The 18,301-nt window shown below is 37.6% G+C and overlaps 1 protein-coding gene across 1 annotated transcript in view; it reads left to right on the top strand.

The window, feature by feature from the left end:
- LOC145270911 (uncharacterized) overlaps positions 1-13,385 on the top strand; it is a 317,731-nt gene extending 304,346 nt beyond the window's left edge. The window contains exons 16-18 of the mRNA XM_080126463.1: positions 498-2,151; positions 7,958-8,367; positions 10,817-13,385. Of these exons, the coding sequence (XP_079982589.1) occupies positions 498-2,151; positions 7,958-8,367; positions 10,817-12,552 (3,800 nt within the window). The 3' untranslated portion in view covers positions 12,553-13,385. The remainder of the gene's footprint in view (positions 1-497; positions 2,152-7,957; positions 8,368-10,816) is intronic.
- Positions 13,386-18,301: the final 4,916 nt, after the last annotated feature.

Below are 18,301 nucleotides of genomic sequence, written 5' to 3' on the forward strand. Positions count from 1 at the left end.
CTTTTCCCCTATTTTTTCTTTTCCCCTATTTTTTCTTTTTCCCCTATTTTTTCTTTTCCCCCAATTTTTTTCCTATTTTTCAAACATTTTTCATTTTGGATGTTTTTTGTTTTCATTTTAAATGTTAAAAAAACATTTTTCATTTTGGATGTTTTCTGATTTCATTTTAAATGTTAAAAAAGCTTTTTTCATTTTGGATGTTTTTTGATTTCATTTTAAATGTAAAAAAAACATTTTTCATTTTGGATGTTTTCTGATTTCATTTTGAATGTTTTTGATTTCATTTTAAATGTAAAAAAAAAAACATTTTTTTTACATTTTTGATGTTTTTGATTACACTTTACTGTTTTAAAAACATTTTTCATTTGAAATGTTAAAAAAAGAAACATTTTTTTCATTTTTGATGTTTTTAGTTTCATTTTAGTTCCTTGAACTTTATTTATATTTATCATTTTTTTTTTTTTTTTAAATTAATACATAAATTTCTTTCTTTGCAGAAGCTCGAAGCCTAAGTGGTTTTACATACTACGAACCAAAGGATGACCCACGTTTCCTCCCAGTTGATGATGACAACTGTTATGCGTTCGATCACAGTGACCTGTTCTACAACAGAGATGACCTGTTTGAATTTCTAGAACCCGGCCAGCCCCGCACGCGGGCATACACCTTAGACAACACTTTGCCATCAAAATTCAAGGCTGATGACAGTTGGATTACACTTCCCCCATCAGCTATGTATACAAATCTGTTACCGGCTAAGAAACAAGGTGATGAGCTTGATACATGCGATACTACCGTGGCGGCTCCCACGACATTAGTCACAAGTAACATGGCTACAGACACTGCCGTTGGTCTGCCACACACGAAAATTCAAGAGGTTTGTTCTGCAGTAGATATTAGGTGTATGGAAATGTCTGATGGTTCTTCAAAGGCTCCCACAAGTCCGTCAAAAATGGCCAAAGTGACCCCTCCACCCCTCATCAGGGCATCCTCTTTGAACGGCTCCAAAGTGACTCCATCCCCGCTTGCCACCACTGCTTCTGCAGACAGCTCCAAAGTGACCGCATACCCTCTCGTTCTTTCTGACGGCTCCAAAGTGGCTGCATCACCTCTAGCTATGGCCGTTTCTGCGGACGGCTCCAAAGTGACCACATCCTCCCCTCTTGCTATGACTGTTTCTTCAAACGGATCTAAAGTAGCCACTTCCCCTTTCGCTACGACCGTTTCTTCGGACGGCTCCAAAGTAGCCACCTCACATCTGGCTACGGCTGTCTCTTCTTCTGACGGCTCCAAATTGACCGTATCCCCCTTGGCTATAACTGTTTCTTCGAACGGCTCCAAGGTGGCCAAATCCCCATTCACCATGAACGTTTCTTCTGACAGCTCCAGAGTGACCGTTTCTTCGAACGGCTCCAAAGAGTCAAATTCCACTCATGCTATGACTGTTTCCACAGGTGGCTTGAAGGAAGAAAAAAAAGAGGTTGAAGACCAAACAATGACACCAGTTGACTGTGGCCCAAATAACAATAATAATGATATTGATGAAACTCCATCTGATAGTGTTACGGTACCAGTGCGATACGCTAAAGATAGCATCCCTTGGAACCTGGGCAGCGTTCGAAAACAGCGCGAGAAGATGGAAGAAAATTTCAAGACGGGCTCAAAGACAGTCACCGAAGCCGAAACGGTCACCGAAGATGACTTAACTTCATGGGAGATCTTAAAAAAAGATGAGGAGACCCCCATTTCTGACCATCACACCCCGACCCCCAATCATATTCAGACCTCATCCACCGCTTTCTCTGCTATGCATTCATCGCCTCCCAAGCTGAAGACCTCCCATAGTTTTTCTACCTTCCCTGTTGGTGCCGAGGAGACACAAGAAGGCGCCCCTGCTGGTGGGGGTGCAGTTTGTGAAACAGTCACAGCAGGAACGGCTTCAGCGGAGCGACCGCAAAGTGTATGCTTATCATCTTCCGGCAAGGATTTGTTAGGAACTCTTGGAGGGTCACTGAAGGATTCGTTTCAAGGTTCCGTCCAAGACCCGTTGTTTGATCCTCTCAATCCCATCTCCCTGTACAAGATGGAGGATATCAATCTTCCTGCTGGAATTGTCCGAAGAACTACGAAGGAATTGGAAAAGAAAAACAGGTGAGCTATCGTGTTTGCTTTTTTTGTTTTGTTTTTATATTGAAAAAATATAGTTATATTCAACAAATATAGTTATATTCAACAAATATAGTTATATCGAAAAAATATAGTTATATCGAAAAAATGTAGTTATATCGAACAAATATAGTTATATTGAAAAAATATAGTTATATCGAACAAATATAGTTATATTGAAAAAATATAGTTATATTGAAAAAATATAGTTGTATTGAAAAAATATAGTTATATTGAAAAAATATAGTTATATTGAACAAATATAGTTATATTGAACAAATATAGTTATATTGAACAAATATAGTTATATTGAAAAAATATAGTTATATCGAACAAATATAGTTATATTGAAAAAATATAGTTATATTGAAAAAATATAGTTATATTGGAAAAATATAGTTATATCGAACAAATATAGTTATATCGAAAAAATATAATTATATTGAAAAAATATAGTTATATTGAAAAAATATAGTTATATTCAACAAATATAGTTATATTGAAAAAATAGTTATATTGAAAAAATATAGTTATATTGAAAAAATATAGTTATATCGAACAAATATAGTTATATCGAACAAATATAGTTATATCGAACAAATATAGTTATATCGAACAAATATATAGTTATATCGAACAAATATATAGTTATATCGAAAAAATATAGTTATATCGAAAAAAATATAGTTATATTGAACAAATATAGTTATATCGAACAAATATAGTTATATCGAACAAATATAGTTATATTCAACGAATATAGTTATAAAGCCCCTTTAAGAGATTAGAGTTGATCCCTATTTTGTGAATTGAGAAAATAGTGGTCAGTTAGCATACACATATGATTCCAAATTTTGTTTTTTTAAAATACTTACTCTCATGGCCATTAATAATTACAGCCCTCTTACATGGCTTCATAAGTATTTAAATTCACTTTCATTTAAATGTTAATTACTGATGGTTGTGAGGAAAAATTCTATGTAATTTCTGCCAGTACTGATCATTATGCTGTTATTTCACCAACCACCTTATCCTCAAGTGGCCTTCAGGCCTTAATAAGTGGTAACTTCCTTGTAAAAAAAAAAAAAAAAGAATCTGGTCCTGGTCTCCAAACTTGGATTTATTTCTGAACTTTGTAAAATGCAGTCGTTTTCGTATCTGCTCTCTGCCTGCTGTTCCCCCCCCCCCGCTCCTTTCCTGACGTAACATGATTGCTAATGTAAAATACTCTAATACAGTTATAAACAACTCCTTTAAAAAATATATAATTTTACTCCTATAAAAATGGGGCAGGTAGGAGCGACCAGAGTTATCCCGGAAAATCTGTTCTGGCAGAAATTTACTTTCATCATGACTAATGTTTGTGCAAAATTTTTTTAAAAATTGAAGGTGTGGTTATTGAGAAAACTGCGAATAAACTAAGGGAGTGAATCACTAGGTTCAATCTCTACTTTGTCGGGGGGGGGGACAGGGTAATCTGCTCCTGGTCTCCAAACTTGGATTTACGTCAAAACTGTAAAATGCAGTCATTTTCTTATCTGCTCTCTGCCTGCTGCCCCCCCACTCTCCTTTCCTAAAAGGTAAGGACTTGTTGCGGGTTAGGGTTTGGCATACTCAAGAATGGTCCATACCGCCAGGTTATGTATAGGGAATGGAAACGTCTGCCGTTAGGTTTAAAAAGAATCGCCAGATCAAGTAGAAAACGTATCTGGCTTTACTTGTCATCTTGATGCAGTGACGTGCTGATTTGATGGAGTTGTTTATAACTCTAGCAGAGTACTTTAGATTAGCGATCATGTTGCAGTAGAAAACTAAAGGTCAAGAAGAGGAGCAGCAAGTTTGGAGACCAGGACCAGATTCATTTTTTCATCCCCTGACAAAGGAGAGATGGGACTTAGTAATTCACCCCCGTTTGTTTGTTCGTTTGGTCGCAATTTTCTAAATAACCAGGCCCAGGATTTTTTTTTTAAATTTGGTACAAACATTAGTCATGGTGAAAGTAAATTTTCTGAGATAACTCTGGTTGCTCTCCTAGGGGGTATTATAGAGGTAAAATTGCCTCAAAATTGTTCGTTTGTTTGCACTTTTCTCAATAACCACACTAGACCTCTTCAAAATTGACCTTTTTCTTCAAACATATGGAAACTGCTATTATTCCCATTCTCCAAGGTCTAAATTAGCTAAATATACCAGTTATTGTGATCTTGGACCTTGGTTATGCCTGCCTCCAGAGCCATGTAATTTTATTGTTGATGTTTTTCAAAAACGCTGCAAAATATGGTTGCGATTGTGATGATGTTGCTCCTAGGATGAAATGTAGGATTTTATTATAACGATTAAGTGTGTCTAAAATGTCATTCTAAAGTTACATAAGACAGTGACTAATGGTCTAGACATAATAAATTTGTATGTGGCATTTGTTGTTGCAAACCTACCGTATTTTGGTCCAGAGGGGAATTTCTGCTATCAAAATACAGAGGTTATTATTATTTCAACTCCTAGTTTCATTAAATGAAATAAATATCCCACATATAGGATCTTATCCGACAATTTAATTTGGCATGTCGGACTATTTCTCTTCAAACAGAGGAAGTGGTGGCAAGAAATTTGGAAAGGATGGTTTTAATACTGCTCTGGAGGTTTCAGTTTTTTTGTTTTTTTTTTTGCTTTTGTTTTTACTCTATATGGACAGAGAAAAGGAGGTGTTAAAAAGATAGAAGGGGAAAACAGGGATGGGGGTAAAAAGAAAGATAAAAGGATATAGTGAGGGGAGGGGGGTAGTCATATAGAATGTCACATTTTTTTTTTAACCTTGTCTGTAAAGTGACGCTGTTTTGGAGGTTGAAGGTTCAATCCTCAGTGCTGGCAACTCCAAATATAATAGCAAATTGCTTAATACTTCTTCTACCCAATCGTGGCTGACAGAACGAGAGCATGGATTAAATAAAGCATTCTGTTCAATATTCTTGGCAGATTCCAGAGTCAGACAGAAAGATTCCAAAGTTTAACAAAATACACTTGAAGATGGTGAAAGGTTATCTTGACTGAAACGTAGTGAAAATAGCAAGGACCCGTGGCATAGTGGATAAAATACTTGGTAAAATTCGGTTTTAAGTTACACTCTTCTAGAGGTTGCAATTTCGAATTATACAGGACTACTATCCACCCATTCGTTCGACAAAAAGATTACTGAGTTCAACAAAATATACCTTTTTTCTTTTTTTTTTTTGTTTACATAGGAATCACCACTTATCAAGGCCAAGAGGCCACTCAAGTATAAGGGTTAAAGAGTGTACAGTAGACATTGGACAATATAGTAATCATTAGTAATGAAAATTTGGTAAATTTGATAACTTATATAGAACGGCTCATCAAGAACTTATTTACATTAGACTTGAACGCAACCATATTGTAGTCAGCCGGAAAGCAGGAAAACAATTCCATAGGCGTGCAGTTCTAAGAAAAAAGCTTTGTTCATGGAATCTACGTTTTGGTTTAGGCACAGATAAAGAGTGGGGGGAATTACTGATAGTGTGTACAGCTGAAGAAGGTCGGAGGTTACATCAACCAAAACATTTTGAAAATGAGACTGAAGATGAGAACAGTAGTCCGAAGAATTAAAATAATATGAATGATCAATCCTCATCTCAAAAATTGGTCCCCCCCGATTTATCGGAGAGGGACCTATGTTTTCAGTGGCGTCGTTATTCTGGACAATTGCCAGATAACCGTCTATTAGTTTTTCCTGAAATTTTGCCACAAATTGTATTTCATTAAACAGATGTGCACAGTAAAAAAAAAATTTTTTTTTGTGAAAATTCTCGGTGCATCCCCAGGATTCAAAAGAGGTCAAAAATGGCCAAAAATGACACATTTTGCTCCATAACGTTTGATCCATCCATTAGATTTTTCTGAAACTTGGCCAAAATGTGGAGCCCATTGTTCTCAATATAAACGCAGTATGGGTGACCCTGGTAACATTCTGGTTTGCGTTCCTGGGGACTTTTAGTGCTAAAAACACTCATTTTTGTGGCTTTTTTTTTTCCATATTTCTCAACAAAAACTTGATATGTCTGACGATATAATGGTTTTTTACGGTGGTCGATTCAAATATACATAACTGTATTGTTATCCTTTTAAACTGTGGTTCAGCATCCCCAGGGGCTCAAAAGAGGTCAAAAATGCCCCAAAATGGCCCAAAAGGACACTTTTTGCTCCATAGCGTTTGATCCATCCATTTGATTTTCCTGAAACTTGGGCAAAATGTGGAGGCCATTGTTCTTAATATAAATTCAGTATGGGTGACCCTGGCTAAATTCTGGTTCACATCCCTCTGGGGCTTTTAGGGCTTTAAAAAAAAAAATGCCTTTTTTTAGCTCTTTTTTGATATTACTCAAAAACTTGATATGTATGTCTATGTAGTGGTTTTCCATGGTGCTGAATTCAAATATGTCTTAAGGCGTGAAACTGCACTGTTTGTCCATTTTTACAGGGATTCAGCATTCCAGGAGCTCAAAAGGGGCCAAAATTGCAATTTTTACCCCATGACTTTTGCCCCATCCATTCGATTATTTTCTGAAACTTGACGAAAATGTGAAGGCAACGTTGGCCCCTTCACACTTTCATCATTTGTTCACTATTTTTTGTGGCGTCCTTTCACATGCAGCACCAGAGGGGGACCACGCATACTCAGAAATGCTTTTCTATTTTGTTTTTAGTGGCACTGGGCAATGCTGGGTAATCCTGCTGAGACTTAAAACAAAAAGAAAACAAACTGCACTAAAAGCTGAGGTACGAAGGGGTTAAAAAAATGAGACCTATACCCAAACAAGGATGATTGTATCGTCCAACTCTATTCTTTGTCAATTTCATTTACTAACCCATCTAGTCTTAACCAAACAGTATCTTTTTTACATTTTCACCCCTTTGATGTAGGAGGCTACTATCAGGGACATAAGCTACAGGGGTACTATGTGGGGAGTTGGGCAGCAAGATGTCTGTTCACGTTACACTTGAACTTCTGCATGTCAGTACAGTTGGGGAAGCAGGAACCTGGAAGGGAATTCCAAAGTCTAGCCATTCTGGGAAAGAAACTACTGGAGTAGAAGGCTCTCTTACATCTAGGGATCTCAACTGTGAAGGGGTGGGATTTAGCTGATGTCGGGTCTGTCGGGGGTATTTACGTTGAGGGGGGGTACAAGTGCTTGCAGTTCGTTGGAGCATTCACCGTTAAAGTACTTGTAAAACAGGCAGAGGGACGCTATATTTTGTCGATGGGACAGAGGCTGAAGCTTAGATAACAGTTCAGAACCTATCAGGTTGGCGACTCTCTTTTGAGCCTTGTCTAGGAGTGAGGGACAAGCAGCAGATACACAAGCCCAAATATGACAACAATACTCCATACATGGGTGAATGGTGGCCTTATAGGGGTACAGGATACTTTCGGGCGTTAGTAGCTTTCTAGCACGGTAGAGAGAATCTACCTTTTTCGCGGCAGTCCTGGCAATGCTCTCAATGTAATTGGTCCAACTCATGTTTACTGTGAACGTTAGGCCGAGGAGTTTAAAAGATGTACCTTCGGATAAAGAGTCTTTGGCTTTTGCTATTGGTGATAGAGAAGGTTTCTTGTAGTTATTGAAGGAAACAAGTTTAGTCTTGGCAGCATTGAATGTGACCATCCATTTTTGTCCCCATTTCACTAAAGATTGGAGGTCATCCTCTAGTGTTTTTGCCATTTCTTGCTTACCTTTGAGTTTTGTGTCTTTTATTTTTATTTTTTTCTTTCCTGTAGGTCAAGTTGCCATGAACTGACTGCTGTGGGTCTCTTTCATGAAGAAACAAAAAAGAACCCTGTCCAAAGGTCATCGAGCTTGGGATCAGAAAGTGACCGCTCACGGTTAGAACGGACGAAACGACGGAAGACTTGCACCCCGATTTTGTCACCAGGAAATTTTGGTTCATCCGAGCTTCTTTTTTATCAGCAGTCAGGGTCGTTGGATTGCGGCGATTTGTTTCCCGACGAGGGGCCCAACTCGGAAATGCTCCACCCTTTGTACCCTGCTGCTGCTGCTGCTGCTGGTGTGGAGGACCACCTGTTGTCGTCTTATACTGAGAAGAGCCACGTTAAGGATATCATGGTCTACCGTTACGGTGCTGAACAAGTTGAGATTACAGGAGGTAGTGTTCGCAGAACAATGAAAAGTGGGTTGACATTTTCATTATTATTATCATTATTTATAATTTATTTATTACTAGGGGGGGTACCCGGCATTGCCCGGGTGTTTGGAGGTGTGTGTGTATTTTAGTAAATGAAAAAAACTGACCCCCTCTCTGTAGAAAAGTGCCCAGTTGAGGCTGAAGGAATGAATGTTTTTAGCTAATTGTTTGATATTTGTTGTCCGAAGGGTCGAGCTTCGAAACGATACTGATCTCGTGAAAATCTGTCGCCTCTGTCGAAAATTTTAGGCAGACATACAAACATACATACATACATTTAAACAGGCTGGTGAGATATATATTATTCCTTAATTGGAATTAATTTTTGAGATGAGCATCATATATATTAATTTATTTTATTTCGGACTATTATTCTCATCTTTATTAGTTGTTGTTTTTCATCTTTTATTGGTTTGTTTATTCACAACGTTTCGGCCAACTATTCCTCTGGCCTTCGTCAGGTGGTAACCGCGACGGATAGGAACTTTGAATCTCCTAACTGCATTCTCAGCCATCACTGCCATCCGTAGTTGTTGTCGTCTCACCACATTTTTGGCCAAGTAAACCTCTGGCACGCTGGTGAGATTTATATTCTGGATTAACGAGTGGGAGGGGCACCTGGCATTGCTCGGTGGTAAAATTCAGTTTAAAGAAAAAACTCATCAGGCAGAAGTGAAACCAAAAGCAAAATAGAAATGCTGCAAGGATGCCCCGGCGTTGCCCGGTCATAAATAAATTTTTTTTTTTTTGATTTGTGACATTGCGGTCATTAAAAGAGAAAATAAAACGGGACTTGGGTGCCATCAGCCAGAAGCAAAACAGAAAGCAAAATTTTGTAAGCAGAAGAAAATAAATTGATGCATGCTGGGCGTGAAATCGCATAACTTACGTTACGAGTGCATTATCGATATGACCAGGAGGATACGGATGCTATAACGCCACAAATTTAGCTTTTTAAAGCAGAAGATCATGATGATGGTTTGCGCGTGTGCGGCTTGCAAACTGCGTCAAAAGCAAGGGTTTTTTTATCTGGCTTCCCCTTCAAGCAAAGCAACGTTTCTGCATGAAATAATTAACAATTTCTTTTTCAATATTATTATAAAATTAATAATTAATTATTTATTAAGTATTGTAATACATATATTATTAATTATTATTTTATTATGTGTGTTATTGAATGTATATGTAATGTATATAATATATACACATTGAAAATTTTTTGTCACTATTCTTAAAATCAGTATAGATGAATTTCAAAGTATAAGTTTTATTTACGATTAAGCTTTTTGTTTATTGACAAATAGAGGGAGAGAGAGAGAGAGCATGAGAGATGCTAATTATGTGGGGTTGGTTGGTGTGTGGCTCGCTGACGGAGAGATGTCAAAATGTCAATCATGCTCACTGCTGTCAGTCTGCTCTCTACTATTTTCTGTCGTTTATTTTCCCCTTATATAGTGATAAATCGACATTCCTGGAATTATAAACATCAAAATACCACATTCTTCTTTTTTATTTTGCATTGTGCAATTCATAACTTCTGACTTTCGAATGTAAACAGTTCTTTGTTTTTGTGATAACTAGCATTTCAGCCCAGTGTTGCCCATGTGTTTGGAAGTGTATGTTGAACAAAAAAAAAAAAGCGGTCAAATTTTTTTAACTTTGACCCCTATTATTACCCCTTAAAATTTATTGTTTTGTGCTCAAATCAAGTTATTAAGTTAGATCCATGTCCAAGAAACCTATATCTAAAATTTTAAGTGTGTAGACCCAAAATTGTCGGAGTTTGGTAGAGTTCTCAAAGGTCAAATCGTTGAACTTTGACCTCTTAATCGCCAAATTTCTGGCCAAAAACCGATCACATCAATTTTCCCAAAGCTCAGTACCCTGTATATCAAATTTCGAGTCTGTAGACTAAAAATTGACAGAGTTATTTCATAGGGAAATGTACACAGACACGCACACAGACACGTTCACTTTTATAGATATATATAGATGGATTACAATTCCAGTCATTTTTATGAAACACAAAAATGTAGATCAATTCCATCTGGAATGTGCGTGGGTGCACAACTCGGATTTCAAATGTACATTGGCACGTCTCTATATCTAACATTATAAAGTAAATATTTTATAACAATTTTTATAAAGGGATATGCTTTCTCCTGAAAACGCGTGTGACGACTACGTTACATGAAGAGAAAAGGTTAAATTTTGTTTACGTCCAAATTTTATAAAATACCCTAAAAAAAAAAATGAGTTATTACAAGTTGAAATTAAAAGAACTTTCACTTATTTACCCATTTTTGCATGCTAAACTCTAGGCTGGTTTGTGATACCTACTTTCATATCATTTCCAAAATAAAATCCTGGCCCAGTGACTGTTATATTTGAGAACAGCATTTTTATTGAATTAATTTTCTTTCATCTTTTACAGATTATGAATGCTTGGCAAAAGACTCCTTCGACAAAGAAACGGAAGATCTGGCTGGCCTGTCAGAAAGCCCGAACCAAACCACCCTGACTACTGCCTTGGGGGTTCAGGCAACTTCCTCGAAAGTTATGCCACCCTCATCTACACCTCCAACAACTACCACTGCCGCATCCACTGCCAACATTCCCAGCACAACTGCTAGCAAAACCACATCAACCTGTGTCAGTCCGAAAAATACAGCTAGCACGCCAGCAGGTGTCGACGCCGTTAACACGACCACAACTGCGCAGCTTACGCCGAAAGCTTTAAGAAAACAGGAGTTTCAGGGATCTGACGATAAATCACAGACAGATCTGGACCAGGATCATGATCCGTGCCATTCAAAGACAACCCCAGTTACCCTACCTAGTAAAGAACAAGCGTCTGCTGTCAATGCAAATGTGCTGTCGTCCTCAGAAGAGCCATCCATCTTGTCCGGATGTGTGACAAAGATGACGAAGCACATCGAACAGAGGTCTAAGGAACCACCGCCCAACATCATCAAAGATCTCTCTGCATCCAAGTCGCACCTGTTTGAAGGGGCTGCCATGTCCAATGCCCGTGATTCGCCATTGTCTTGCCATTTCATCGAGAGACAATCCGAGTGCCATGCAGTTGCCGGCAGTAAGGACTCCGGATCAAAGAACGTTCACCCAAGCGACAAAAGTACCGTGACGCATGTTGACCCTGAAAGAGTCCGAATTCTAAAAGCTAAAAGTATGGATGAATCGATGTTGGCTGTTCCACCGGAAGGGGTTGACTTACCGCTTGGAGACGGGAAAACCGTTCGCCACCTTGTCGGTAAATTTGACCCAAATCTGGTCAAAGAATTAGAAACCGGTACTGCCACAACACAACGCGGCGATAGCCCAACACCAGCCATCTCTTCAGGTGACGGCGGGGGGCTTCAAACTAAGATGTCTGAGGTTGTGGGTCAGAGTATGTTAGGTACACCGTTTCATACCTCTCCGAAGAAAATTGCCCCATCGGAACAGAAATCTGGTCTTCACTGTTCCGCTTCTCAAGTACTTCCAAACACATTTGGTGCTACGGACTGCCCTTCTTCATCGGCAGCAGAAAGTTCTTCCAGCGTTGGCGTATCGAAGCCGCTTACGTCGACGACTTTGACGTCGACATCTCACAAACTCACCCATCTTTCAACCACCTCTTCCATTACTCCTACCACCACCACCACCACGGCATTGGCTTCTGTTGCCGTGACTACCGCATCCATCACTACTGCCACTTCCTCTTCTACAGCTACTCCCGGTGGCAATTTTGCAACTGCTAGCACAAAGTGCGTGACCCAGACAGGTTCTGTAAATACGCAGGCCTCAAACGTTCAAAATATCCAGTGGTGGTCGCAAAACACGCAGTGTAAGACTGGGGGGTCGACCGGACCAGCTCCCTGTCTGCACTCTGTGTCGACGACAACTTCAACATCTGTGACATCCACGTCCGCCTCCTCTTCTCCCCCTACTTCCCACCATGTCCCAACATCCACTGCTGCCACTGCCTCCTCATCGTCTACCTCCTCCCTGACTTGTAGGCCGCCATTTATGTTAGAATCACGTGCCTTTTTGCAGGAGGGGCGTAAGGTTCGCAAGCTTCAGGGCAAAACACACCCATTGTCCAAACTCGAGGGTCGACAATATTCAGAGCGGAGGAGTGCAAATCCATCATTTTATAGCACTATGTAAAAGGGGGTCGCTGGTATGATTCCTTATTTGTGGTTCCTTTTTTTTGTTTTACTTCTCCTACTCCTTTTCTGTGTGTGTCTCTCTCTCTCTCTTTCTCAAGGTGAAATGAGATACTAGTTGAAGTATTTATGCGTCTCTTATCGCTCTCAAATGCATTTGCAGACCCCGTTGAGAAGACACTCTTCTTATTTACTTGCCTCCCCACGAGAGCAGAGTTAAGTTACGAGGTCAGTTTTTAACATAGAGGGCGAAATAAAAACAATTGCCCAAAATGCAACACTGGCTTAGAGCAAAAATTTAAATTGCCTCCATCTAGACAAATTTCTCTTTCACTGACCAAGGACAGAAAAATAAAGTGCAGTAATAGAACAGTTACTACACTTTGCTCCTGACCAATTTATTTAACATAAACAAAAACTTTACAATGATTTACGCAATAAAATATAACAGGTCGAAATTTTTCCTTTCTGCTTAGACATGAAATCCGAATCGGGAGGCGGGGGTAAAAAATTGGAGGTCGGTGAACATGCAACTTTGCCTCTACTTTTTAGACTCATCCAACACTAGACACTCTCGCCAAAATACCGCAGTCATTCTATGGCTTTAATGGACTTAGATGATCCCCAATTTACAGAAAAGACAACAATTTTACGATGGTGAGTTTACTCCTAGCCAAAAATGAAATTTAAAAACTTTCCTCAATCTCGTTTTTTTTTTTTTTCATTGCCTCCCCTCGAGGGCAGAGTTAGACATAAGGTCGGTTTTTAGTGTGGAGGGAAACCAGCTCCCCAAAAAAGGGGGACACTCTGGTCAGTAACAAAAATAAAAAAAAACTGCGTCATGAAGGATACTACACTTTGATCCTGGCCCGAAGGCCAAGTTCATTTCATGTTCCATCAATAAATGCTAAATATCTATTTCTCTACTATTGTATAAAAGGAGCTGTGTTAGTATGTTTGTTTGTGTGTTTGTTTGTTTGTGTGTTTATGCGAATGTGTGTGTGTGTGAGTGTGTGTTTATGCGAGTGTGTGTGAGTGTATGTGTGTGTGTATATGTGAGTGTGTGTTTGTGAGTGTACGTGTGTGTCTATGCGAGTGTGTGGGTGAGTGTGTGTGTGTTTATGCGAGTATGTGCGTGAGTGCATGTGTTTGTTTATGCGAGTGTGTGTGTGTTTATGCGAGTGTGTGCATGTGTGTGTTTTTGTGAGTGTATGTGTGTGTTTATGCGAGTAGTGTATGTGTGAGTGTGTGTGCTTATACAAGTATGTGCGTGAGTGTATGTGTCTGTTTATGCGAGTGAGTGTGTGTGTGTGTTTATGCAAGTGTGTGTGAGTGTGTCAGAGAGAGTTTGTTCCCTATAAACTCAGAAACAGCTAGGCCGATTATTTTATTGATCTGTCTGTGGATGTTCTTACATAGGTATTATATTGAAATACGACTGATGAGTAATGAAAATCGATAATTCAAAAAAAATCCGATTAAAGAAAGTACAGTCCGAATTTGACCAAAGTTAACACTTTTATACAACCTAACATCACAAGTGCACGTGAGAAGTTTTATCACCACACAAGCAGAAAGGCCCACCTTATAAAATCGACTGTGCATTCTTTTATATGACAGGGACACGTTCGAAATGAATGCTTCCTTTTTAAAGCACAAGTGAACCATGATATTTGAAGTTTGTATGTTTAAATTTGATTCAAGCGATTATGTAAAAATAATTTCATAAAATCAACAGTAGGTTCTTTTATACGACAGGATCGCGTTCGAACTGAATGTTTCTGTTTAGAGCACAATTGAAGCATGATACTTGAGTTTTGTATTTTAAACTTGAATTCAAGCCAGTATATATAAAAATAATTTTATAGAATTAACAATAGATTCTCTACAGTGCAATGAAGACTATAACATATTGTGGATTAAGTCACTGCAGGAAAGCATGTTAAGCTTTCGATGCACCGCAATAGGTCCCCAACTAGAGCAGGCAATCAATCGATTTGATTTTTTAAAAAAATGAGCGATTCCATCTATTATACCTCCATCTATTTTACCTCCATCTATTATTCCTCCAGTTTTTCTTTATTTCCATCAATTATGCCTCCATATCTTGAGAGAGGGCTGCGATTAATGGACGCCATTATGGACTATTGAATCAGCTATGCCACATCAAAATTCTGTCATATCTACTATGTCTAACTATGCACTAATACTATTGCGAAAGGTATTAACCCCTACTCCCTTCAAGGGTAAAATAGTAACTTGCTTTCAACTGAATCTTATGCAATCTTTTGCAAAAATGTATAGTTTCCGCTTTAAATGACTCAAATCGAGTTGATGTAAAGCAAATAAAGTTCCTGCCATAATAATGCCAGCCTGTTTGCCTTGACCTTTGATGACCCTCACTGACCTTCTGACCTTTTTCTCTATCTTCATCCCATCCATAGTCTGCCTTATGTCTTCCTATATTTCAAACTGCTCTCTCTCTCTTCCCATTTTCTCTCCCTCCCTCTTCCTTGCTCTTCATTTTCTCCCCAGATCTTTTCTCTCTTTCCCTTCCCCTGCTCTCTTCCCTGGATCTTTTTCTTCCTCTTCCCCCAGCCACTCTCTCTCTCTCCTCCTCACTCTCCACTCTCTCCAAATCATATCTAATTAATTTAATCCCTCCTCCCCCCTCTAAAAAAAACTCTTTCCTGTTTTCCTACCTCCTCCCCCAACAATGTTATTTTATCAAAATATTAATTATTTTTGATTGCTTAAATGTTTTTTTATGTCCATACCCTCCCCCCCTCTTCCCGGATTTCGTCTTCCTCTTCCATACCCCCTCTCTCTCTCCAGATCTTTTCTTTATTTTCAGATCTGCTCTCTCTTTCTTTCCCCTTCTCTTCCCGGATCTTCTTCTTCTTCCTCTTTTCTCCTCTACCTCCCTAATATCTAATCAATTTAACCCTCCCCCCCCCCAAAAAAAAAAATTATTTCCTGTTTTCTTACCCCCACCCTTCACCCAACAGTGTTTCTTCTTCTATCAATATATTCATTATTTTTTATTGCTTAAAATTTTTTTTGGGGGGGCGGGAATGTTCAGTTTTCCCCCATTCTCATCGCCTGGAAACTTCTAAAACTGATATAGTTAGGCATACAGATCATTTTCCATTCTCTCCATTCTTTTTTCGTTTCTTAATTCCACCATATATTTTGGGAATCAAATTAACCTGTTATTACAAATGTTAATACCGGAACACTGTTGAGCCAAAAAGAAAACAAAAAAAACAAACTGTTTTTAAATTTTTTTTTTTTTTGCATTTTAAATTATTAAATAAATAAAAGAAATCACAGACGATTAATAAAAATCGTTTAAAACTGTTTCTATATTTTTTTGCCAATTATTAATCATTTAATAAAAAATGTATACCCTACTTTGGGGTAATTGCATCAACTAAAAAAAAGAAGTCCTCTTTATATGCGTGGTTGCCAAAAGAGCACTTTGGTGCAATTACCCTGGACTTGATGCAATTACCACAAAGTACGGTATATATACTTTTATCTGGTGAATTTTTTCCATCCTTGAATCAAATAATATCAAATAAATGGTTAAAGTTAATATATTATTTATATAAAATAAAATACGCATCAAGTGCGCTTGAAAGCCAAATCATAATGTAATATTAGGAAATTAAACACATATTTTACTTGTTTGAAATTCATCACAAATATTTTTCAGAGGTATACTCCATCTTCTGTTTTTTTTCTTATTTTCCTTTTCTTCTTCCTTGCCATGCTGTAAATTTAGAGCCTTGCATTGTATCTGGCGGTGGTATTTTGAAATGTTTGAAGGTAACGTAAGAATAACGTCAAGAATGAGAGTTCAATAGAAACGTTGTTTTAATTTGAATAGAATAAAATTCACATGGAGAAAGAAGTCTGTATAGAGCCGCGCATATTTTATTCAAATTAAAACAACGTTTCTATTGAACTCTCATATTATTTTAGTTAATCGATTACATTTCTAGACAGACTAATTACGATTAGTATTACAAGGCTTCCTTCAGTCTTGACAGACTAAGGATACCCATGGTAAGGGTGCCTGCACATGAAATTTTTGTGGCAAGAGTTGGGCAATCTCCAGCCCCACCTCCTCTGAGTCGACATTGTTGAATACCAGTGGCAAGTGGACGTTCAGGACAACTGGATACAAATGCCGAGACAAGCGGAAAGCACACACAGTGCCTAGAATTCCCAAATGGTCACCCATCTCGTACTGGCTAGGTTCAATGTTGCTTAACCTCTGTGATCTGGCGAGAACCGGTGTGTCAACGTGATTATGCCATATATAAGATTAGTAGTAATAAAAATAGAAACAGCAGGGTTTGTTTTACAATCCACAGAGATTAAAAAAAGGTGGTAAAAAATATAACAAATGTTATGTAAGATAAGTTACTCTTCTACCTATCTGGAAAAGTTTTTGGTGTTTTTACACACTATAAAACGTTTATATAATTTAATTAATTGGAATGCTTATTAAGATGAGTATTATTTAATGATTTATTTTTTAGACGACAACTATGGAAGGCAGTAATTGCTGAGAATGCAGTTAGGAGATACGGAGTTCCTATCCCGTCGCGGTAACCACTTAACAAAGGCCAGAGGAATAGTTGGCGAAAACGTCACGAAACAACAACTAATAAAGACGAGGAAAATAGTCCGCGATAAATAAACAAAACGCATATGATCTTAAATAAGACAGATATGAGACAGTTAAAAAAGAACCAACTTTAACGTAAAAATGTATATTTGCGCATGCGTACAAGAACACTTTAAGTCGACTTACGCCTGCCAAGTGGCAGCTATTTTAATAGGCTCAGAAAAGAATGATCCATAAAAAAAATGTAATCATTTGATCTGCCTAGTGCCACTCTGTGACCTTGTGTTTCGGTGGAGATGCAGTTTGAAAAAAAAAAAATGGAGAATGATATAAGAAGTTTTAGGAATTAGATTAAGAAAATTTGGGCATTATTAATTCATCAATTTTCCTTTCGTTTGTTAAATGATCCTAGATTCTTCCATTTTTTTTTACATGGAAGTCACCATTACCAAGGCCCGGAGGCTACTTGGGGATAAGGTTTTTTTTGTTTTTTTTTTACGGCTCATGCAATTCAGTGACATATTTGATCCTTCTTTCTGTGTTCTTTCTCTAAACATTTTACCTTCATTCTTGTAGATGTTTTGTCGTTTTTTGTTTGTTTTAACGAGTTGACCTCTCATCCTCCCGTTTTACAGCGTTATTTAATTTATGACGGAAATGATGACCTCCTCCAAAAGTACAACAAATTTTAGAAAGATTTGAAAAAAAAACAAAAAAAAAAACAGAAAACTATATGCTTTGAAATGAAGTAAAAAAAACATACAATCCCAATTTTTTTAAGAATAAAAAGACAATGTTTTCATTTTTTTTAATGTTTATATATGATTTTTTTAAAACATCCTCAACCACAACCCATTCCAAATTTAAAAAAAGAAAAATGGACGAAATAAAAAACCAAAAAAAATATAAATAAATTAATTAAAGTGAAAAAAATAATTTTTTTAATGGAAAAAAAAAAAATTTATATATAAATATTTCCCTCCCCCACCTCTCAAAATAACCCCACACAGTCTTTTAAAGTGAAAATAAAAGAGAAAAATGTATTTTTTTTCTATAAGGGGGAAAAAAATTTAATTGTGGTTCCAAACATTTTTATTATTATTATTTTTTT

This window comes from Euprymna scolopes, chromosome 46, assembly GCF_053919585.1.
Source record: "Euprymna scolopes isolate OS-2025 chromosome 46, ASM5391958v1, whole genome shotgun sequence".
Classification (NCBI taxonomy): Eukaryota; Metazoa; Mollusca; class Cephalopoda; order Sepiida; family Sepiolidae; genus Euprymna; species Euprymna scolopes.